The sequence below is a fragment of the Schistocerca cancellata genome, chromosome 12 (assembly GCF_023864275.1).
Source record: "Schistocerca cancellata isolate TAMUIC-IGC-003103 chromosome 12, iqSchCanc2.1, whole genome shotgun sequence".
Classification (NCBI taxonomy): domain Eukaryota; kingdom Metazoa; phylum Arthropoda; class Insecta; order Orthoptera; family Acrididae; genus Schistocerca; species Schistocerca cancellata.
In genome coordinates, this window is record NC_064637.1 from 145,431,726 (window position 1) to 145,456,914 (window position 25,189).

General features: G+C 41.5%; 1 protein-coding gene across 1 annotated transcript in view; it reads right to left on the minus strand.

Annotated features, from left to right (window-relative positions):
- Positions 1-25,189, minus strand: part of LOC126109813 (F-box/LRR-repeat protein 17-like) — an 89,665-nt gene that overhangs the window by 58,672 nt on the left and 5,804 nt on the right. The window contains exons 3-4 of the mRNA XM_049914873.1: positions 16,801-17,143; positions 8,579-8,780 (exon numbers count right to left, since the gene is read on the minus strand). Coding sequence (XP_049770830.1) covers positions 8,579-8,780; positions 16,801-17,143 — 545 coding nt within the window. The remainder of the gene's footprint in view (positions 1-8,578; positions 8,781-16,800; positions 17,144-25,189) is intronic.

The window sequence follows — 25,189 nt, forward strand, 5'->3', positions numbered from 1 at the left end:
TTTTAATTTCTTCACTTTTTTATGCAGTCATTTCACCTTAGTTTCTCTGCACTTTCTATGAGGGTTGGAACTTTAATAATGGCAACTAATTATTTACAGCTCCTAAAAAATAGATATATGTTTCAACGTTTTACTGACCTTCAAAGTAGTCACCTACATTGTATATAATCCACTGCCAGCGATGTGGGAGTCATAGGATACTCTTAGCAGTGCCAGTTGTGTAGCCAGTACGACCGGCATGGTCTATTACCCGACGAATTTGTAGCAGCTCTGAAGCGAATGCCGTGAAGTGTTTCTTTCAGTTTAGAAATCGAGTTGAACTCACGGGGGCTTAAGTCAGGGGAGTGCAGTAGGTGGTATAGCACTTAGCAACCCCATCAGTCAAACAAATCAGTAACAGCTTGCACTGTGCGTGCTTGAGCATTGCCCTGCAAAATGATGGTCAGCTCCTGCAGAAAGTGTCATCATTTCTTTCTCTATGCTGTTCATTTTTGGAACACGACGTACGAGCAGCTTAGAGATTCTTCCTGGATAGTCTCTTTAAACTTCAGTCTTCTCTTCATTACTAAGTTATGATCCGAATCAATATCTACTCCTAGGTACACCTTACAATTCAATATCTGATTTCGGAATCTCTGCCTGACCATGATATAATCTAATTGAAATCTTACTATTTCTCCCAGCCTTTCCCAAGTATACCTCCCCTCTTCTTGTGATACTTGAACAGCATATCAGCTATTACTAGCCAAGTCAAAATAATAGATTATGCTGAAATAACGTGAGGTAGAACTATTTCACCTACTATTGTTGCAATCCTGATAATAGTTATATTTCTTTTCCTTTCCTCATTTTTCATTTTAATCTACACATTGTGTAGTGTGTGGTCAAATCTGTCAAACTGTTATTCAGACCATCATTCACACAAATTTATTATCCAGGTGATAATTTTCCATGTTTTAATGTTTTTATATCCGGGGAGCTAAGTACAAATATAAAACAATTTAAACTCCATGTTGGAATATCAACAATATAACAAGATAGATTGCTACTTATCATAAAGATAGAACCAATTACATTGCAGACAGGCACAAATAAAAGACCTTAACACATTAGCTGCCAGATGAGGTGTTTTTGCTTGTGTGGCTGATGGCGTGTGTGTTTCTCCTTCATTTTCTGACAAAGGCTGTGGCCAAAAGCAAATGTGTAACTCTCTCTCTCTCTCTCTCTCTCTCTCTCTCTCTCTCTCTCTCTCTCTCTTTTGGTGCCTCTCCGCAACTAACAGTAAGTAGCAATTCATCTTTTCCTTACACTGTTAACTAAAAAAAATTAGTATTAAAGTTGGGATACACCCATCATTACTTTTTCATGTTGTGCCATTTTACCTCTTTAATTTCAAAGTTTGCCACTATACTTCTGCTGCTCTAATGTTGCTGGACCAAAGACAACTTTCATTAATCAATTAAGCCACTAATTAAGAATTTCAGATATGACAGCAGTATTTGTATATAGGTAATTCCAAGTATAGACACACAAAATATTTTTGTAACCTTTTGTATTTTACTAACTGTTACCATGTGAACTGAGCAACTGTTAGAACAAACAGCTCAACTAAATTAGTAGACCCTCATCTATCAGTTTTACAACCAAAAATTTATTTCCAGAGATCACAAAATATTCATACACAAGCCTTTTAAATAGTCTATTTGTGCTCATCTGGATGTCTATTTGTGCCCATCTGGATCAAGTTATGCAGTGAAAGATATAAAATTCTGTCTGCTGTAATATTTGGAACAACTAATATTTTCAGCCATTTCTTTTGTTAACAACATGTCTCTGTGAAATATTGCTGAACTATTTTGGTTGCTTCAGAGAAACTGTGTTTACAAGACTGTGCTCCGCAGACACATTTTTTGACCTGTGCCATGTTGAATGCTTATAGTACCTTTAATAATGAGCTGTAATCAATATATTTTGCTTTTTTTTTTTAAAAAAAATCACAGGTTACAAAAGGATTAAGTTCACAAAAAGTGCTGCCGAAATTTTACTTAATGTGCGAGCTAGGCTGGTTTTTGCACAGCGTAGACAGCAGAGTTAAGAAACTGGTCACCGTCCAACAGGTCACTTTAAATTTAATAAATGTGTGACTGAGTGGAACTGAAAAACAGTTGTGTTGCATCCATTACTTTATTACATTATTCACTACTCAAAAGGTTTTCACTGTGGAGGTGACAGTCTGGAGGTACTACTGAGAGGACGAGGCTCAAAACAGGTTAGTAGCATCACAGTGTACTGTGTAATATAACAAATAGGGAGCAAGAAAAGGTTAGAGCTTATTTTTTACATCTTCATCTGAATTTTTTATTTATTTATTTATTTATTTATTTTTCCTTTGTCACAGTAAGATTGCTCGAATGTTAATACAGTAGCAAAGGTAGACACAAATGTGCGCCTGAATGCTAACAAGGCTCTCTTCGGAGAAAACACGTCAAAAAATGCCTTCAGATTTTTTTAGATCAGAGTTCCAACGTCTGTGTTGTTCTTACTGACAGGGTGCACGGCTGCTCAAATGCTACCAAGGGAAACTCCCCCTCAGATGTAGGAGAAAAAAAATAGGAACAGGGAATGGACCAACAACAAGAAGGTTAAGAGGTCACTGTGTTGGCCTGCCATATGGGCAAGCAGTGTTCAAACTTCCCTCATGCTAAATTTATTTTGTATTGTTTTCCCCACTGTTCACTGTATTCAAATCTGTGTCTGTGTCATCGTGTACCACCCGTTTGCAACACCGAGGTTTAAGGAAGGGTCCTCTAACAACAGTTGACTCCACACAACTACTCTATTAGCAGCCAAAATGATGTGGCTTTTGGAAGGGAATTACAAATGTTTGATGACAAGTCAACCAAATCATCCACCGGAATACACGTCTGGTATGTCTTACACAGCATTAATGGTAGTACGTGTGTCATATGGTAGGAATGTGATCATTCCCAAGGCAATGATACATTTACTTGCAACAGTAACTTATTCTTACCGTACGCACTCAGACACCGTGACCACTTAACTGCGATGCCACGTCCGTCCAGCTGCGCTCGACATTGCACTTGCTAAGTTTGGACTGTTCACAGTTTCAATTTTGTTTTTTTTCCACAGTTTAGTATGCCTTCTTTCTATTTTCATGCTCGATCTGTGTTCAGTTTGGACAGGCTATCTACTGAGCCATCTTACCACTAAATCTGAGAGAAGGTGCGATGGGGTGTTTCCCTTGTGTTTTTCCACGAGTGAAAAATATGATTCCAAGCTAATACAAAGAGTGTTCAGTTTATTTATCCACTGATGCACCACTACCTGCTAGAGAAGAAGTTACGTTGACGGTCTGGAATATAAGTACATCAAATAATACCAAGCATCGAGGCATCTGCCAGTGCAACATCAATCGTACGTAAAAACATAAATCTCTTTGACACACGGTCTGCTCTGCACAGAAATTTTAGATATTTATTACTTTAATACATAACATCAATTGAAATGTTTTTTTTTTCCTTTATATGTGCACCGCAGGCATAACCACAGCCGTCCACTGTAGTGTAATTTCACAAGTGGGAACAGTAATAACACAGTTCACACATTTGAGAAAATTGAAGTTTACTTTCATCAAAAACTTTCTGTAATAAAAATTATTACTTTCTTGTTAAAATTCTACAAGAATTGCTATCCCGTCAAACTGCAGCTCTGGAATTGATCGACAGTCACAATATTGCCGTTGAACCCTGCATGTAGGAATGAACCGGTACACCCTTTGTTCCTGAGCATCTAGTTTTCTACAATATGAGCAGACCTTTACCAGTGAAATCAAATAACATTTATCTAGCAACTGTATTTTAATCAGTTGTTTCAGTTGGCCCTGCAGTGTAGTGTCACAAGACTATTGGTGGCACCCACTGACTTTAATCATCGGCACAATCCATTTACGAGGAAGGTTTAATAGTGCGTCTTTTATGTTCCACACGTTTATTACGTTACTAAAAATAGTGGGAATATATGCGAGAATTCTGAAGACGCGTCGCACTGCTGCATACGTAGTTCCTAGCCCAGACGCACAGAGCCCGATGACAGTCAAAATAATGTTTGTGCACTGTTCCCGGGTGGGCTGTGTATATTTGTTCTTTGAAATTTGTATCTGGCTATTACTGGGTGAGCTACAAGTTACACATCCCTAAATATAAAAAAAGAAAATAGTGTGGTGGGAAATTGAGTTTCTTACGGTGGAAATGTGGGAGACGCATAACACGTGATAACGAAGTAGCTTCCCTCTCAATGGCAGAGTTTAGTTAGGTACGTGTGAACAAATGTGTTCCTACCAGGATGAATGTGTGTTCATTCTTGAAAGTTACTTCAAATTGTACTCTTACGTAAAATACCAGAAAGCCTTCGGGATAGCTTTCCCCGAAACAAGTGTGCCTAATAAATCGACAATTTCGTGGCAGTGTGAGCGACCAAATGTTCCGGGCGACAGGTGTTAGGTGACACCTCCATCAAAAAAGTAGCAGCCAACATGAAGAAATATGTTGAGGCACGTGTTGCATCGAGTGGACGACATTAACAACATCCACTCGTATTATCGGAAAAATGTATACTGTGAATTATATATATTGTAATAAAGATTTGAATTTTTTTGAATTTAGGGTCAGGCAACTTCTGGTTCCCTCTGTATTTACAATGTATGGATTTTGTTCTGATATTCTGGAGATGTGAGACTGTTTGCATCCATTTTAATTATATACGAATAAATATCCGAGTGTAAACACGAGTACGTTTGGATACTAATACTACGATTTGTTTGTACGACGAAGGTGGGATGTTTTGGGAAATATATTTTAATTTTATACCTAGAGAAGAAAGAATTTACTCTGAATGAGTGCAAAATCGATCTGTGCACACGGAGGAGGGAACATTATAACAAATTTTTGCGTTACTCAGAACTGATTGTTAGAAGTAATTATCTTGGGGTTGAAGCTCTTTTTTTCTGTGTTTGCTTTAACAATATGTATGTTTTTGGATAGGGTCCGCCCTTAGAAAAAAACAATTTTGTTTTTTAACACAAACATGATTCACTGCAGTTGCAACATCTTCATCTGTTAAAGATACAGAGTGTTCTTTGCTGTTTGTACACATGTAGCTATTAGTTTTTAAATCTTAATTACAGGTATTTGAAACAACACAAATTACGAATTCATACCTTTTTACCACATGGGGTGGTTTTTCTGATCTGTTGTGTTTCTACAGTGACCATTTTGTTGCACAGTTTGTCATCTGTAACCACTTATACCTTACAGCAGATAAATTGTTTAAGCCAAAATTATGATTTGAAAACTTGTTATATCTACGCCCAAAATTATTTAATTCTATGTGTGTGTGTCTATTTACGTAATGTTTCACTTACATTTTCCTTTTAATCTTCATAACTGTCAAACACTATATATTGAGTTGCCACTGTAACTGTTTCACTGCTTTACCAGCTGTAAAAACAAACATGGAGGGCGGTGGAACAACTGAAGGTGTACAAACAAGATGGCTGACAGTGGAACAGTTGAAGGTGTTCCTGGCAGTTGTTCTGAATCTTTCGGAGGTGTCTGATTTGTTTGTTTTTCTTCTTTTTGTGTGTGTGTGTGTGTGTGTGTGTGTGTGTGTGTGTGTGTGTGTGTGGAGGGGGGAGGGGGGGGGCGGTTGCTGGGATGGTGGGGAGTGGTGGGTGAGAGCTCTATTGGTCCGTCTTATCTAATAATTCCTTGAGAGCATAGAACAGATTGCCATTGCAGAGAGCTCAGTATTCGTTTATCACTTGTTTGCCTTCCACTATGGCTTTTTGTATTTGATAATTTTCCTTAATTATTAGGTTTTTTTTTGGGTGGGGGGGGGGGGGCTGTTGCTGCATTTGAGAATTTTGTTGTCGAGTTATGTTTCTTCTCCACGAGGTGCTTAGCAAATGTGGAATGACAGCTGTTACTTTTTAATGCTCTTCTGTGTTCTGTGTATCTGGTTTTAAAGTTTCTGCTTGTCTGCCCTATATAAACTGACTTGCAGTCCTGGCATGTTAGCTGGTAAATACCAGATGTGTTTTGTTTCTCTGTGCTTGTATTGGTTGTCCTTAGTTTTCTCTGTATCGAGTTGTCTGTCCTGTAAGCTACTTTTACCCCTTGTTTTTTTGAGTATGTTGCCTATACTGTGGACTGTTTTGTTGTTGTAGGTGAGAGTGAACTACCTGCTTGTCATTGTGGGTGTTTTCTGTTCGTTTGTGTTCATCAGTGGGTTTAGTGTGTTTGTAAGTTGATGAGGAGGCTTTTGTTTTTGTATGTCAGGTGTCCTTTTTAATTTTGTGGTTCAGTTTATCTATAGTGTTTATGTCATATCCATTTGTCTGATCGTCTGCAATTCATTCTTGTAGTTGTTTTCAGTGAGTGGGGTTTTGTTCAGTCTGTGTAGCATATATTGGAAGCCGGCTAGTTTGTGTGTAATCGGATGATTAGAGTCTTTGTGAATGGCTGTGCTGGTGGTGGTCACTTTCCTGAATACAGAGAATTGGTGTTGGTTGTTGTTTCTGTATATTGTGAGGTCAAGGAAGCTTAACCTTTTGTCATGTTCTGTTTTTATGGTGAATTTTATTTTTGGGTGTACTTTGTTTATATCACTGTGGAATTGTTGGATGCGACTTGGTGTTTCATCTACAAGGCATATGATGTCATCTAGATAACAGTACCAATATATTATCCGGTACTGTTTGGGTCTTACTATTGTTTTGAATATTTTATTTTCAATGTGACTGAGAAAAATGTTAGCTACGAGTCCACTAACTGGTGACCCCATTGGAAGCCCATCTACTTGTGAGTGGAACTGATCGTTAAATGAGAAATAGTTTTGGTCTGTGATTAGTTTTAAAATTCTAGCTACTTCTTTTATGTGGGGTTCAGGATTTTGGCTTGTTGTTCTAATTGTCGTTTGATGATGATGATTGTTTCTGTGGTGTACATGGATGTGATGTCAAATGATGTGAGTGTGGCTTTTGTGGGTATGTTGATGTCTTTGATTTGTTGTGTCAGCTCTTCAGTGTTGTGTATGCTTCTGTTATTTGTGTATATGTAACGTTTCTGTAAGTATGGGTGCATTTCTCTGGCTAAGTGGTATGGGGGTGCACTTCTGAAATTGACTACAGGGCGTATCGGAATGCCATCCTTGTGGCGCTTTAGTAGGCTGTTCAATATGGGTGCTTGGGGGTTCTTTTGCTTTCTGATTTGCAGATATGTCTGAGATATTTTTTAGGAGTGTTAGTGTGTTTTTCTGGTATCTTTGTGTTGGGTCACTGGTTAGCTTTGTTATGTTGTTGTCTTCCAGAAATTTTAAGACTTTTCCTTTGTATTCATCCTGTTTTATTATTATCATGGTGCTGCCGTTGTCCGATCTCGTAATGAGCGCCTCATTGTTTTAAGTTTGTCCTTTATTTTTCTGGAGGTTTTCTTCTTCTTCAGTTTTTCTTCCTGTCAATATGTTGTTTTTGTTTTCCTTTATCATGCATCTTATTTCTTCTGCAACTAATTCTCTTGTCAGACCTGCACTGACGTTTGGGCTATTGTTTCTTTTTGTTGTTTTATGATGTACTCACTTTCTGTGATAAGATTCTCCACTGTCTTGTGTGTGATGTGTGTGTTGACATTGTATTTTGGGCCTTTTTCTAGAAAATTTATTTCTTGGTTGGTTAGTTGTATGTCAGTAAGGTTTATCAGACGTTTGTGGAATTTATCTACTTTAAGGTATAAGTGGTTGCAGATGACAAACTGTGAAACAAAACGGTCACTATAGAAACACAACCCATCAGAAAAACCACACCATGTGGTAAACATGGTATGAATTTGTAATTTGTGTGTTTTTTCAAGTATCAGTAATTACGATTTAAAAACTAATAGCTACATGTATACAAACAGCAAAGAACACAATCATTAACAGACGAAAAATAAAAGCAAAATGAAGGTGCTGCAACTGCAGTGAAACATGTTTGGGTTAAAAAACAAAATTGTGTTTTGCTAAAGGCGGACCCCATCCAAAAACATACGGATTGTTAGAAGTTTGGTTGACTCGATGACGGGTTATCGTGAAAATTACAAACAGTTGCTATTTTCCTAGCATTATGGCCATTTCTCAAGCAATCTAATGCCAAACTTGCACTTCAAAACAAAGCTAAAATTATGTCAGTGTCACAGAAACGTTGTCCTTTACTGCTAAGGAGGACCACCACTTCGACAGGCACAGTTGACTGACGAAACATGTCCCGGGAAATCGGCTAATCTCAGGTGGAGACCGACGTTTGGTACTGCCGCAGCCTCACTCCGTGGGCAACCAAGTTTTAGGCAGAAAATTATGCTTCTAATGAAAGTCTGCTACAAAAAACTGTATATAATTTCAGAAACGAGTACAAGCTGGGAATAGACACATTTTCTTAGCCTCACTTACTTACCTAGAGATATTAAAAGGAAAAGCATAACTTTCAATATTTAAGCCTCAACACTGAAGTGAATAATGTAGCACTTACCGAATAGCTGAGCTGCTGGTTGGTATGCATGTGCAGCTCTGACAGTCTGTGGCAGCTGCTGTAGAGCGCACGGAAGACACGGGACCTGACGGGACGCACCATGCGTACTTTGACGAGGTTCGGGGCATCGCAGAAAGTCTGTATCGCCCCTTCGTCGGTCATGCCGCCCTTACAGGTGTCAGTGTCGCAACCGCAGTAGTGCCTGTCACATAGTGGTATGCTGAGAGCTTATTTCCGAATAGGAACACCGACACATGGGAAAGACAACTTCTCTTTCCAATACCAACACTCTGCAGTAGTACAATTTTAGCGTCTACAATCAAAGTTACGAGGGCGTGATGAAAAGTAACACAAAATTTTTTATGTAAAGACCCCTAAAGCTTTTTAAATTAATCTATCAACTGAATGCATGAAGTCTCTGAGTCCAGGATAATGTTATGGCACTTTATTTGTAAAGGTTGACTTTTCTTTTTACAATTCACAGTTACCAGTGCCGTCGTCAGTGCATAAAATATTCTGATGGAATCAACATCAAAATCTATATACATAGGTACATAGTAGGAGCTTAAATGTATCTACATACACAGATGTCAACATCGATACCTACACAGAATATTTTATGAGCTGAAGATGGCAGTGGCCGAAACTGGCAATTCTGAATTGTAAAAAAAAAGTTTTGTGATGAAAGTAGACTTTCACAAATAAGCTTTTAAATAAAAACCTTTAACAACATTGCGGCCAACAGACAAATTTGCAGCCAATAGACAAATTTGCCAACACCGTTACTGTAGAACGTTTGACTTCATTGACGGAGCCACTTCCTCACCTCTGCTCGCACCACTTCAGCGCTATCAAAGTGAAGTACTTGAAGGTTTTCTTCAAGTTTTCGAAACAGATAGAATTTAGATGGGGCAAAGTGGGGACTGTGTCGAGGACGACTGATTTATAGTGAACACGAGGCATCAGATTGTTGCAGCACTCCTGTGTGATGTGGTATTGTCATGAGGAAGGAGAGGGTGCCCCGCGGGTCGACAGTTAGAAACACTATTACAGTGCTCTATTTCTCAGGCACCGACATAGTTATGTCACACACTGCCACGTTACATGCTAGTGTCTGGAGACCTCTAGTGGAAAAAGTTGCTGGCAAAGTTGACCGAATAATATGTGCGACATGTAATACCTCAACTGGTATCGAGAACAGAATAAAAAATTCGGAGGCATTACTCTTCAGCTCAGCCTCTTATGTCTCACATTAAGCCAGAAGCAAACAGATAAATGTCTATTCAATACGATAGGCACAAAAATGGATCAACACAGACATTAACTTTAAGAATTATTGGTTCCCGCACGTGGCAATAGAAAGGAAGGACTATTAGGAAATGAATGAGGCACACATCCAATACTAGAAGCACAGGAGAAGTAACAGGACACGTCAAACTTAAAACAACAAATGAAATGGTAGCGGATTGATTTAATTGCAGACAACAATTGATATCTTGAGGGAGGCAGGCAAGAATCACAGAAAACAGGTGTGGAGCAAAACAATGAGCTCAAATTATACTAACCTGTCCTGTCCTCAAATATCTCCTCCCTCTGTCTACACCCTCTCCCCGTCATGTCATTGCTGTTATTGTTTTCACGTTTCAATACTTTTACTTTTCATCACTTTGCTGCTACTTTGAATATCCACATCATTCGTTGGGTCTGAGTCAGAGGTATAACATCATTTATCGTGATTTTACTTATTTACACCATACTTATCTCCAGCTCACCAGCCAGGCCATTTTAGCCGGAACTAAGAAAAATACACACTGCAAAAGCAGAGGGACGAATACGAAGAATGGTAACTGACAATGTGCAGGAGTCTGAATATTAAGCACTAGAGAAAGAAATTGAGAAGATGTAGATGTAGATGCTGAACTGATATAAATCAGAGGATAGGAGGGTTTCACATACTCAAAAGTATCACTGGCATCCAATTGCAGAAGCTCCACTGACAGAAATAACAAAATTAAGCAAGGGTCTGTAGGTGGTATAATTACTTTAAAAGTATTAGCTTTCAAAACTGAAGAGGAAAGGCAACCATCAAACGATACACTGACAGAAACATCTATTCATGCTCTGGAAATTTTATTACAAGAGCTCACTGTAAATTAGCGAAACCTGTGTGGTGGGTGCACCACAAAAGAGTCGTGCAAACTGCTCACAATCACACAGGCATCAATGGAAAATACAAAACTGTAAACTTTGGCGGCTGACAGACATGTGTGTGACACTACGACATAATTTCACTGTCCAACTGGCAGGGATAGTAAACAGGGGACATGTCGATATTGAGGCATAAAATCTTTCCAAATTTCATTCCATGAACTCAGTCGGACAGTAACTACACCTCACAGAAAAGAGCACGAAAAAAGTATACACAGATGTCAGCACTCTAGAGAGAACGAGTAGTCGGGCTCGAAGAACTCTGTCGGATCAATCGACGAATCACCGGACATTTGAACAGGAGCAATGCCACTATTCGACGACGTTGGCAGGAATAGGTGAACCGAGGCTGAACGCAGCGCCGAGAAGGAAGCAGTCGATCTAGAGATACGGCATAATGCGAGGACTGAGCAATTGTCAGGGAGGCACTCAAACCGCAGATTCACCATTATCGTCGATCCGACGTGCTACCGACGCTTCGGTGATCACAAGGACCCTTAACAGGTGGCTCACGCAAAGGGGGCCAAGCTCGAGGCACCATTTGTGCCGACAACCACATACCTCTGTACACCGACAAGCCCTTTCGAAGCGGCGACGGCCACATCTGGCCCGGGATCTCATCGACCGGAGTAGAATTGTCTTCAGTACGAATCCCATTTCAAACTGAGGCCTGCGACCGGCAAAGACGTGTCAGGAGATGTCCGGACAGTGGTGGGAAATAGACCTGACTGTCGCCCGACAACCGGGTGTGATCATCTGGCGTGCCGTTTCATACCGTAGCAGCGCCCATTTGGTTGTCATCTGCAGCACCCTCAGGCACAGTGGTACGTCACCCAGTTTTGTTTCCCTTCACGGCAAGCCACCCTCGCCTTACATTACAGCACGATAATGACCACCTGCAATTGGCGAGAGTTTCTACTGCTCGTCTTCGTGCTAGCCCGACCCTACCTCGACCGGCAATAAGTCTTCCCGACCGAGAAAGTTTGGAGCAGGGCCCTTCGACCAGCTCAGGATTTGCACCAATTCGACAGAATTTAGCACAATAGCCCTCAAGGAGACAACTGGCAACACTCAATCGATGTCAAGCTGAATAAATGCTAGAGTACGGACCAAAGGTGGACCAATGTGTTATTGATTTGCTCAATCTGTGAAGCTCTTTCTCTTGAAGAAATCACTCAATTATTTTGAAATTATAATCATTTGCTTACCTGCACACGTATTTCACATCTACTGATTTACATTCTATTCGGATAATTCCTCCACGGTGCATCATTTTTTTTCTCGTCTTACAGTTACAGTAATTATATTAGAAACAGGTACAGTGTATTTTTTTAAATTAATATCACATCATGTACAAAAATACATCTGACATGTTTTAGATCCACGAATAACTCTCCAATATGGATTTATAGGATGAACAATTCATCTAACATAATATAATTCAACAAGATACCACATTTGTGTGTCCTGTTATATGAGTAATTTTACATTTCTGTACATTTAAAGCACTTAATGAGCTCTGACTGAATACTGCATATCTTTTTCCAGACGGTACTTTGCTATAGATAACCCCATATCATTTGAGAAAATCCTGAAGTTACTATTAATTTTGTCTGCCAACTGATTAACATAACAACATGAACAGCAGGGGTACCAATGTACTTCCCTTGTGCACAACTGAAGTTACTTCGACTTCTGTTGATGACTCTCAGTCTCCTCTCAGTAATAAAATGTTTGGGTTTCAAGACATCACTTGAAAAACATTTGAGGCAGGTTTCACACGACCGACGATATTAGAACCCGTGCCTTCTGGAAGACACAGAAGATGAGAATGTGTGAGGCCTTCAGTGACAACTGTAGTAGAATACTGTCAAATGATATTTCACAAAACCTGAAGAAATTTTTGTCATATGTGAAGGCTGGTGGTGGCACCAAAGTTTGTGCCCAGTCACAAGTGAAAGAGAGGAACTGAAATCAAGGATATCGAAGCAAAACCTGAAATGCTTAACTCCATTTTTAAATGTTACTTTCAAACGAAAGTCCAAGATAACTGCCGTAATTTAATCCTCGTGCCACTGAAAATATGAACGGAGTAAGTATCTGTACCAGTAGTGTCGAGAATCAGCTGAAGTTGTTAAAACTGAACAAAGCTCCAGGGCTAAATGGAATCCCCATTTGATTCTATACTCAATTTGCAGCCAAGTTAGCCCCTCTTCTAACTATAATCCAATACAGATTCCTCGAACAGAAAACTAAGCCCAGAACAGGTCTCACCCGTCCACAAGAAGGGCACCTTCTCGACGCCAACCGGTACGTGTTCCAAAGCATCGATCGTGTGAAATACAAATTGCACTTTCCTCACATGAAATACTGAAGGCAGGCAGGTAGACTAAGTATTTCTCAATTTCTGTAACGTACTTCACTCAGTACCACCCCTACGCTTACTGTCGAAAGTACGACCGTACTGAGTAAAATTTGTGACTGGACTGAGTAGTTTTTGGTAGGCAGGACACAGTACGTTATCTCGGGGTCATAGTCAGATGGAGAATTCAAAAATGTACAAATGTGTGTGAATTTGTAAGGAACTAAACTGCTGAGGTCATCGGTCCCTAGACTCACACACTAGTTAAACTAACTCGTGTTAAGAACGACACACACACCCGATGCAGAATTAACTTCAGACGTGCCCCAGGGAAGTGCATCGGCACCCTTACTGTTCACGCCGTACATTAATGACCTTGCAGATATTAACATCGGACTTTTTAGAGACGACGCAGTTACCTACGACGAAGTACTATCCGAAAGAATCTGCATAAATATTAAATCACTTCTCAATAAGATTTCAAAGAGGTGCAAAGTTTGATAGCTTGCTTTAAATGTTCAGAAATGTAGAACCGTGCACTTCACTTCATAAAATGAAAAAATGTAGTATCCTATGACTATAATATCAGTGAGTCACTGTTGGAACTGACAAACTCATACAAATACCTGCCTATAGCAGTTTGTTGGGATACGAAATGGAAGGAACGACACAGGCTGAGTCGTAGGTAAAGCAGGGGTTACAATTTGGTTTATTGGTAGCATACTGGGGAAGTGCAGTCAGTCTACAGAGGAGATTGTTTACTGAACATTCGTACATCCAGTTCTACAATACTGCTCGAGTGCGTGGGACACGTGCCACGTAGGCCTGATGAGGGATACTGAAGGTATATGGAGAAGGGCAGCACGAATGGTCTCGAGTTTGTCTAATTTGTGGGGGAGTGTCACAGAGATACTAAAGGAACTGAACTGGAAGACTCTCGAAAATGGACAAACTTTCCCGGGAAAGTCTATTAACGATGTTTCGAGAACTGGTTTTAAATGATAATTCTAGTAATATCCGACAACCCCGTAAGTATTACTCACGTAGGGAGTGTGAGGATGAAATTCAAATAATTACATCATACACACACAGGCATTTGATCAATTACTCGTCACTTGCTCCACACCAATGGAACAGAAGAAACCCGAGTAACTGGTACAATGGCACGTACCCTCTGCCACGCACTTCACAGTTGTTTGCAGAGTATAGATGTAGACGCAGATGTAGAAAGTGGTCGTTCTATTCGAGATACCTAATTATGTTCGAGCTCAGAATAAGTTCTCAGATTGTGCAACAGATAGATGGTAATGATACTGGGCAGTAGCTGGTAATTTTCAAAATCACTCTCAAGCGATAAATGCTGAGCGCACAACTATCACGGCAGCAGATATTGATCAGTCGTTGCTTTTACTTACAGTTTCAATAACAGGTTGTCTCGTAATTGCGAACCTTGTCAGCAGTGCTCTACAGGTGAGTGAACTGGAGCCGGTACAGTATCAACTTCTTCTACTCTTACCTGGGAGGAGGTAATTTCGAGATTGAGTACCAAGGAAAGTGGTTTACACCTCTGATGGGAACGCCGTATACTGCCTAACCGTGATTTTAGGAGCTCTGTAGACCATTATGGGAAAATGAGTGTGTAACTTGGTAAAAAAAGAGGCACGTTTATTTCCCATTTCAGTTACATTGTACGAAATCTCGAAACTACGATCGGGAAAAAAACACTGTTCGATACATGTAAATTGGCGACACAGCAGAGTATTATCTTTGTCTCTTTCTGCATTAAACCTCAAAGGAAGGAAGTCCAGTGTACACAGGTGTCATTAGAGATGGAGTACGAGCTCGGATCACGTAGGCTCCGGAGACGAGAGTCCGAGTTTCTGACACCTACGATGTATACGGGGTGACTCAAAAATACCTTTACGAACTGACACGGCGCAACGGGCGTACGACAAAGATCAGAAATCACACAGGAACTGAGGTTCACAAAGACCATCCGGAGCTACTTCGCAGTGTCGCAGTTATTTCGTCACGTGCTACAAATGGATCTCACTACAGCAGATGCTCCAAGTTTTGTACGGACGGGTCGAGACACACCCGAAATCGACGCTGCATTGAACGGCACATCCTCACAAAGATAACTGGTGTATCTAAAAGACGCCTTGCCGCCTCAACAACCCTGCCAATAGGTCCTCTGGTGACGTAACGTGTTTCACGTACGAGACCCTTTAGATACTCCCACAGGGAAAGGATCAGTCGGGGAAAGACTGGGTGATCGTGTCTGCCACGCGAACGGCCCACCGTGACAAATCTGGCAGCCGGGAAACGGTGCCTGCAAATGTGCCCTCACTCGTCTGCCGAAATGCACTGGAGCTTCGTCATACGTAAATCTAATGCAGCAACGAGTAGGCACGGGAACGTCGATCGACACGTCCGGCCGAACCTCTCACAGGAATACGAGATACGTGCGACTGTCAAGTTACTCCAGGAGAACGTAGAGCACAATTAAATGTAAAGCCCACTCGTGACCGCAGCACTATCGCGGTGTTTCTGACCCCCAGTTCCTGTGTGACTACTAATCCTTATTGTATGCCCAATGTGCAATGTCAGTTTGTAAACTTTTTTTTTTAATTACCCTTTATATGCAGGCTGAAACAACAAATAAAAATTTGTACCACGGCGGGGATTCGAACCCGGGTCTCGTGCTCACTGGACAGACGTGTCGACCACTGAGGCCCCTCCAACAGCTCAGACTACCCCAGGACACCTCTGTCCCCAATCACATGTCAGCCTGCTTGGTTTGAATCCCGGCCTTGGTACAAATTTTCATTCATTGCTCCAGCCTGTACACACACACACACACACACACACACACAAACACACACACACACACACACACACACACACACACACACACACACACAAACTAGTGTCTCCAGCTGCCGAGGCCAGATTACCAGCAACAACACATGATGGGTGTGTTGGTCAGCAGGAGGCTGGGGCAGGGAGGGGATGCTGCTGCACGGTAGGGGTAGGAATGTGGGACAGTACATACTGCTTGTGGGAGCATACAGGAAAGCGGTGGGGAGAAAGTAGGGCACCTAGGTACGTTTGGAAAGTTAGACAGGTAGCAGCTGGACGCAGGGAGGGAGGGGGGGGGGGGGGGGGGGGGGGACAGAAGAAGAAAAACCTAAAAAGACTGTGTGTGTGCACTAGTGGAATAGAAGACTGTGGAGTAGGAACAGGGAAGGCAACAGGTCAGTGAAGGACAATGATTAACAAAGTTTGAGGCCAGGAGGGTTCGAGAATACATGCTATATTGCAGGGAGAGTTTCTACCTGAACAGTTCAGGAAAGCTCACGTCGGTAAGAAGGATCTAGACGGTACGGACTGCGGAGCAGACACCGAAATGAAAAAATGTCACGTTCGGAACTGCACTCCACAAATGGGTGGTCCAGCTGTTTCACAGTTATCATTTGTCGGTGACTATTCGTGCGGGACGGACAACTTGTTAATAACCGAAGTTCAGCTGACAGTACTTGTAAATCCAAAGTTTCCCCACATGAATGTTTCAGTACCAGAAATCTAGCTACAATATTGCTTTGATGCAGAACAACACAATGCTCATTTTATATCTCAGTAGGTCTCTTACCTGATTTCGTATTCCTTGTCAGCCCACAACTCCAAATCTTGTGACAGCCTTCTCCAACGCAGGCACACTTTCGGTACCGCATCTACCAGCACACTGAACGACACGTACGAGAAGATCTTTATTAAAACCTCGTCGGGCAAGTCGTCGATTTTCACACACCCGGAGTAAGTGTCGTGCAGTGTGCCGTCAGCAATTTCCGGTTGCCCCTCACCGAATGCCATGTCCGGGAAGATATCTGTCAAAATCCCGTCGGACAAGTTGTCGATGCTCTCACGCCAGGAGTACGTGCCGTGCCTCGTGTATTCATCTTCGCCCCAGAAACGAAAATTGACAAACAACCAATCTGTAACGGAAGAGAAGTTTGGTTAACAACAGGTATTTTACATCTAGAGTGCAAAACAGGGATCCGTGTACAAAACACAGGAGCACGACAATAAGCATTTGATAAGTAATGCGACAATTTTCTTCCGAAAGAAGGTTTCTTTTATTAAGAACTCCAATATACCATACCATTCCCCACCACATTTCCTACAAATCCCTCATTTTCTACATAATCTTCCTTACACTACCTTACTTGTAGCATGTGTATGCCCACACGGTACCGCTCTACCGGTCAATGATAGAGCCGATGTCTCGATGCACCGATAGCCTCCCCGGCATCCACGTTCTGCTTCCCACGGAGTGCACCCTTCGTTGGGCCAAACAGAGTCGGAAGGGGTGGACGAGGAGAACAGTTCGACGAAATTTTGTCAGCACCCCTCGGGTGGACAGCCTCGTGTGAAGCCTTGCACTGTCACGCAGAAGGAGGTGTTCGCCTGCATTTTTGTGGCGATGTACATGCTGAAGTCATTTTCTCAATTTCCTGAGGGTAGCACAAATTATTTCAAAGTTGACTACTGCCCTACAAGAGAAGATGTTAAACAGAATAACCTCTTCCGAGTCCCAGAAGACTGTCACCGTGACTTTACCGCCTGAGGGTGCAGCTTTGAAATTTTTCCGTCAGAAGAGAGGTGGTGCCATTTTGTTGCCAGTTCAAAATGCGGAATCCACATTTCACCCCTGTGACAGTGTTCCACACGAAATTGTCGAGATCGGCCTCGTAACGCACAAGCGACCCCGCACAGATGGTCTATAGTTGCCCTTTATTGTCTTCTGTTTAACAGTGAAGAGCCCTGTGGGCACACACCTCTGAGAACCCCAACTGGTGGACGACTGTGCAGTACTACCGACAGAGATGTCCAGTCGAGCGGCGAGGTGCTCGTTTGATATCTGCCGATCACCTCAAACGAGAGTGTCTGCACGTTCCGAGTAGTCACATCTGTGTGAGGCCGGCCGGCACATCGTAGATCAAATAGGTCTGAGTGACGTGCCTCGCCTAATGACTCACCGTGCTTTTGTTCGCTGCCAGGTCTCCATAGATGTTCTGCAATTGCCTACGAATATCTGTGATGCTCTGGTTTTCCACCAAAAGTAATTCAGTGGTAGCACTCTACTTGGTGCACCTCTATTACAGTCGCCATTTTGAAGGCTACATATAGCACCGCCACCTATCTGAACTTCATGAAACTATAGGCATTGAATCAGGAATATTCCACCATGTTCAACAACAAATTCCACATTTTTTTTAAACTAAAATATGCCGAGAAAAAAAGGTGTTGCATTACTTATTGAATGACCCTCATACAAACCCAGCAATGAAATTACATTAGAAGAAATATTGTAAAATTCTAACATGTGCAATCAAGAAGGCCAAACAAATGTATTATGCTACACAAATTAGCAAGTCAATCAATAATGTAGAAACTATATCAAACATCAGAAAAAAAGTGAGTCGAACAGGTGCATAAAATCAAAACAAGCAGTAATACCACAGTCCTCTGCTAATGATAAGACAAGAATAATTAAGTTTCAGCCTCAGAATCAATCATTTTCTCTCACTATAGCTAGAAAAAAAAAATCAAGGGGCCATGGTAAACAATCTCCCAGAGAAGCCATACAGCTATTCCGTCTCCCACAGAAGCCACAGAGCTATTTACTCATGTGCAAATCAGACTGCCACATATCATTTTAAAGCCCAACTCCTAAATGAACTGAAATAAGCCACAAAATTTCTCAAAAGTTCTGTCCTCTGGCAAGATACTGGCCCCGAGAATTCCAAAACCGTATCAAGACGTTTACGGTAGATCCTCAGACTAGCCCAGACATACAAAAAAGAAGCAAGAAAGAAGCAAGCAGGGGACTTCAGTTCACACACACACACACACACACACACACACACACACACACACACACACACACACACACACACACACACACACACACACACACAGAGAGAGAGAGAGAGAGAGAGAGAGAGAGAGAGAGAGAGAGATCTAAAGATATTTTTTTTATTTATATACTTAAAACATGACTACAACTTATATTTTATGTCTGCACGCAGTAGTATTTGTATGTTACACTTTCGACAAAATGATGGATGCAATACATGTTCAAATGACAAGAGACATTCTTTTATGTGATATAATAATTAAAATTTAACAAGTTTCAGATCTTTTGCTTTACTTTTACTGTGAAACCTTGCTTCTGGCAAATTTTGTGATTCTAGGTCAACAGGTAGTTCCCTAAAGGTTGTGACGAGTGGATTTGCGAGTATCAAACTATGTGACATGGGCGTAACCAGCGAGGGGCAGGGGGTGGGGGTGAGGGGCAGCTGCCTGCCAGCCCCCCCCCCCCCCCCCCCTCCTAGAATATATTCGCAGTTTATCACTAGTTTACTGTTTTATTTTATAAGAAATGCTGCATGTTGTCTCGACTCCTTGTTTCCTGAGACTAGTATGACCTCCCCCCCCCCCCCCCCCCCGGTTCAGATCCTGGGTACGCCCTTGCTTTGTGACATAAACGACTAAAGTTTTTGATTGCACTGACTTAGAAGCTTACAACTTTTACATCACCAAGGCGCAACAGACTTTAGTATGCGACACAAATATGAACTTGACATGCCAAACTGTTCGAGAGGGAAGAAACAGACAGGCAGATGGATAAAAAAATTACAAAAAATATTTGTTTCATGTGATATAACTACAAATTAGCAATTTTCATATTATTTTTCCTTTACTTGTACCACGAAACAATGCTGCTTGCAAAATTTCACGACTTTAGGTCAACAGGAAGCACCCTATAGGTTTTGGTGAGCAAGTTTTCGCATATCAAAATATGCGACAAAAATGGCCGTTCATATCTTTTGATTGAAAAGTCTTAGAAGCTCAAAATTTTTACACCACCATAGATCTTTATATGCATCATAAATCTGGGCTCAATACATCTAGGTGTTTCCGAGAAAAAAGATTCTTAATAGTCGGGCACACAGAGAGACAGATGAACAACGAAGCGATCCTATGAGAACTTCCTTTTTACAGATTGAGACATGAAACCCTAAAAACATAATACTTTTGTCTTGAAGACAAAAGTTTTTATTTTAACTCAAATTATCATGATAAAATGTAAATTTGTTTATGTCATTAGGATAAAATGTGCACTCCCACTTATTTTACACTCTTAAGAATTCACTTAAACTTTTACTTACATCATGAAGTTAGAAACCTTTTAATTTCAATTTGAATCACGATGATAAAATGTAATATAAAAACTAGAAATACAGAAGCATCCAATTCCACCCTTCTGCTGTGACCCATGACATAAATATGGCAGAAATGACAATACACTATGACTCCAATATGGCGCCTATGACGTCATTACGTAAACATGACCACAAACACGAAAATACACTAAAAAACTAACACACACACGTTCCACAAAAACCTAATGAAACTAACGGAACAGGTGTGGGAAATTGGGGATTTTTGGGTGGGTACAAAGTAAATATAAACAAATTTAGACACACACCACCATACCAAACCACACAAAACGACAAAAAAAAGACGACAACACAAAACTCCCAAAAATTCCACTATACACAATATCCTCTGGAATCAGACACTTCCCTTGACCTATGCAGCTCAACAGCAGCTCCCGATACCACAAACTGGAATTGGAATTGAACACTTCCCTTGACCTATATAGCTCAATAGCAACTGCCGAAGGGGGTGGGCGCCGTGGTCTAGGGGTAGCGTCTTTGATTCATAATCAAAACGTCTTCGGTCCCGGGTTCGATCCCCGCCACTGCCTAAATTTTGATAAATAATCAGCATTGGCGGCCGAAGACTTCCAGCATAAGAAGTCAGTCTCATTCTGCCAACAGCCTTGTCAAAGAGGGCGGAGGAGCGGATAGAGGTTCAGGGCACTCTCGTCCTAGGGGTGGGAAATTGCCCCTGAAGGCGTAAGAATCAGCAATGATCAATGACATGAGGATGCAGAAGGCAATGGAAACCACTGCATTAAAGACACGTAACATGTATCCACAGGACATGTGGCCTGTATTTGAAGAAGTGTCATGATGATCTCTCCATTGGCAAAAGATTCCGGAATAGTCCCCCATTCGGATCTCCGGGAGGGGACTGCCAAGGGGGAGGTTACCATGAGAAAAAGATTGAATAATCAATGAAAGGATAACGTTCTACGAGTCGGGGCGTGGAATGACAGAAGCTTGAACGTGGCAGGGAAACTAGAAAATCTGAAAAGGGAAATGCAAAGGCTCAATCTAGATATAGTAGGGGTCAGTGAAGTGAAGTGGAAGGAAGACAAGGATTTCTGGTCAGATGAATATCGGGTAATATCAGCAGCAGCAGAAAATGGTATAACAGGTGTAGGATTCGTTATGAATAGGAAGGTAGGGCAGAGGGTGTGTTACTGTGAACAGTTCAGTGACCGGGTTGTTCTAATCAGAATCGACAGCAGACCAACACCGACAACGATAGTTCAGGTATACATGCCGACGTCACAAGCTGAAGATGAACAGATAGAGAAAGTATACGAGGACATTGAAAGGGTAATGCAGTATGTAAAGGGGGACGAAAATCTAGTAGTCATGGGCAACTGGAATGCAGCTGTAGGGGAAGGAGTAGAAGAAAAGGTTACAGGAGAATATGGGCTTGGGACAAGGAATGAAAGAGGAGAAAGACTAATTGAGTTCTGTAACAAGTTTCAGCTAGTAATAGCGAATACCCTGTTCAAGAATCACAAGAGGAGGAGGAGGTATACTTGGGAAAGGCCAGGAGATACGGGAAGATTTCAATTAGATTACATCATGGTCAGACAGAGATTCCGAAATCCGATACTGGATTGTAAGGCGTACCCAGGAGCAGATATAGACTCAGGTCACAATATAGTAGTGATGAAGAGTAGGCTTAAGTTCAAGACATTAGTCAGGAAGAATCAATACGCAAAGAAGTGGGATACGGAAGTACTAAGGAATGGCGAGATAAGTTTGAAGTTCTCTAACACTATAGTTACAGCAATAAGGAATAGTGCAGTAGGCAGTACAGTTGAAAAGGAATGGACATCTCTAAAAAGGGCCATCACAGAAGTTGGGAAGGAAAACATAGGTACAAAGAAGGTAGCTGCGAAGAAACCATGGGTAACAGAAGAAATACTTCAGTTGATTGATGAAAGGAGGAAGTACAAACATGTTCCGGGAAAATCAGGAATACAGAAATACAAGTCGTTGAGGAATGAAATAAATAGGAAGTGCAGGGAAGCTAAGACGAAATGGCTGCAGGAAAAATGTGAAGACATTGAAAAAGATATGATTGTCGGAAGGACAGACTCAGCATACAGGAAAGTCAAAACAACCTTTGGTGACATTAAAAGCAAGGTGGTAACATTAAGAGTGCAGTGGGAATTCCACTGTCAAATGCAGAGGAGAGAGCAGATAAGTGGAAAGAATACATTGAAAGCCTCTATGAGGGTGAAGATTTGTCTGATGTGATAGAAGAAGAAACAGGAGTCGATTTAGAAAAGATAGGGGATCTAGTATTAGAATCGGAATTTAAAAGAGCTTTGGAGGACTTATGGTCAAATAAGGCAGAAGGGATAGATAATATTCCATCAGAATTTCTAAAATCATTGGGGGAAGTGGCAACAAAACGACTATTCACGTTGGTGTGTAGAATATATGAGTCTGGCGATATACCATCTGACTTTCGGAAAAGCATCATCCACACAATTCCGAAGACGGCAAGAGCTGACAAGTGCGAGAATTATCGCACAATCAGCTTAACAGCTCATGCATCGAAGCTGCTTACAAGAATAATATACAGAAGAATGGAAAAGAAAATTGAGAATGCGCTAGGTGACGATCAGTTTGGCTTTAGGAAAAGTAAATGTTGTGGCGTAGCAAGACAGCCACACCACTCGGAGGTAGCCGAAAGGCACGCTAACTAATGCAGACGGGCGTGAAGTCTGAAACAGGATAACTATTGAATGGTAGCAAGAAAAGTACGTAGTTGCTTTATACTTAACTTTTATTCTCTGATGAATACAGCGTTCTTCTTGAGACATTTATACTATAACTCTCAAAGTAGGTAAGGCTAATGGCGCCTTGCTAGGTCGTAGTCATGTGCTTAGCTGAAGGCTATTCTAACTGTCTCTCGGCAAATGAGAGGAAGGCCTCGTACGTCTAGTCGCTAGCAATGTCGTCCGTACAACTGGGGCGAGTGCTAGTCCGTCTTTCTAGACCTGCCATGTGGTGGCGCTAGGTCTGCAAGTACTGATGGCGGCGACACGCGGGTCCGACATGTACTAATGGACCGCGGCCGATTTAAGCTACCACCTAGCAAGTGTGGTGTCTGGCGGTGACACCACAGTAAAGAGACGAGAGAGGCAATTCTGAGGTTACGGCTAATAATGGAAGCAAGGCTAAAGAAAAATCAAGACACTTTCATAGGATTTGTCGACCTGGAAAAAGCGTTCGACAATATAAAATGGTGCAAGCTGCTCGAGGTTCTGAAAAAAGTAGGGGTAAGCTATAGGGAGAGACAAGTCATACACAATATGTACAACAACCAAGAGGGAATAATAAGAGTGGACGATCAAGAACGAAGTGCTCTTATTAAGAAGGGTGTAAGACAAAACTGTAGCCTTTCGCCCCTACTCTTCAATCCGTACATCGAGGAAGCAATGATGGAAATAAAAGAAAGGTTCAGAAGTGGAATTAAAATACAAGGTGAAATGAAAGGATATCGATGATACGATTCGCTGGTGACATTGCTATCCTGAGTGAAAGTGAAGAATTAAATGATCTGCTGAACGGAATGAATGGTCTAATGAGTACACAGTGTGGTTTGAGAGTAAACTGGAGAAAGACGAAGGTAATGGGAAGTAGTAGAAATGAGAACAGCGAGAAACTTAACATCAGGATTGATGGTCACGAAGTCAATGAAGTTAAGGAATTCTGCTACCTAGGCAGTAAAATAACCAATGACGGACGGAGCAAGGAGGACATCAAAAGCAGACTCGCTATGGCAAAGAAGGCATTTTTGGCCAAGAGAAGTCTACTAATATCAAATACCAGCCTTAATTTGAGGAAGAAATTTCTGAGGATGTACGTCTGGAGTACAGCACTGTATGGTAGTGAAACATGGACTGTGGGAAAACCGGAACAGAAGAGAATCGAAGCATTTGAGATGTGGTGCTATAAACGAATGTTGAAAATTAGGTGGACTGATAAGGTAAGGAATGAGGAGGTTCTACGCAGAATCGGAGAGGAAAGGAATATGTGGAAAACACTGACAAGGAGAAGGGACAGGATGATAGGACATCTGCTAAGACATGAGGGAATGACTTCCATGGTACTAGAGGGAGCTGTAGAGGGCAAAAACTGTAGAGGAAGACAGAGATTGGAATACGTCAAGCAAATAATTGAGGACGTAGGTTGCAAGTGCTACTCTGAGATGAAGAGGTTAGAACAAGAAAGGAATTCGTGGCGGGCCGCATCAAACCAGTCAGTAGACTGATGGGGGAGGGAGGGGGGGTGGGGGGTGGGGGGAAGCAACTCCCGATACAGGAACACCCACAGCCACAACTACACATTTGAATCTAACACTTCCCTTGACCTACATCGGTCAACAGAAACTACCGATACCAAATGAAAACCCAAAACTACAACCACGTTCACAATCATCACTACCCCAAAAAACACAAGCAACAAAAGTGCAATCTAACACTTCCCTTGACCTGTTATCCTTACATCTCCACATATAGCCGTCCCTGGTCCGAGATGCCAGAGCTTTAGTAAGCCTCATTTCTTTACAACACACTGAACATTTCACGACTTCATCCAAAAATCCAAATAGTCAAAGAAATTTTATTAGAGACAACGCACAGTGCCCCATCATCGCCGACAACCGAAAACTGTTGACCTTGTCAGTCATATCCATACCTACCAAAGACATAAAAAAGGCAATTTACGAAAATTCACACACGACGAACAGAA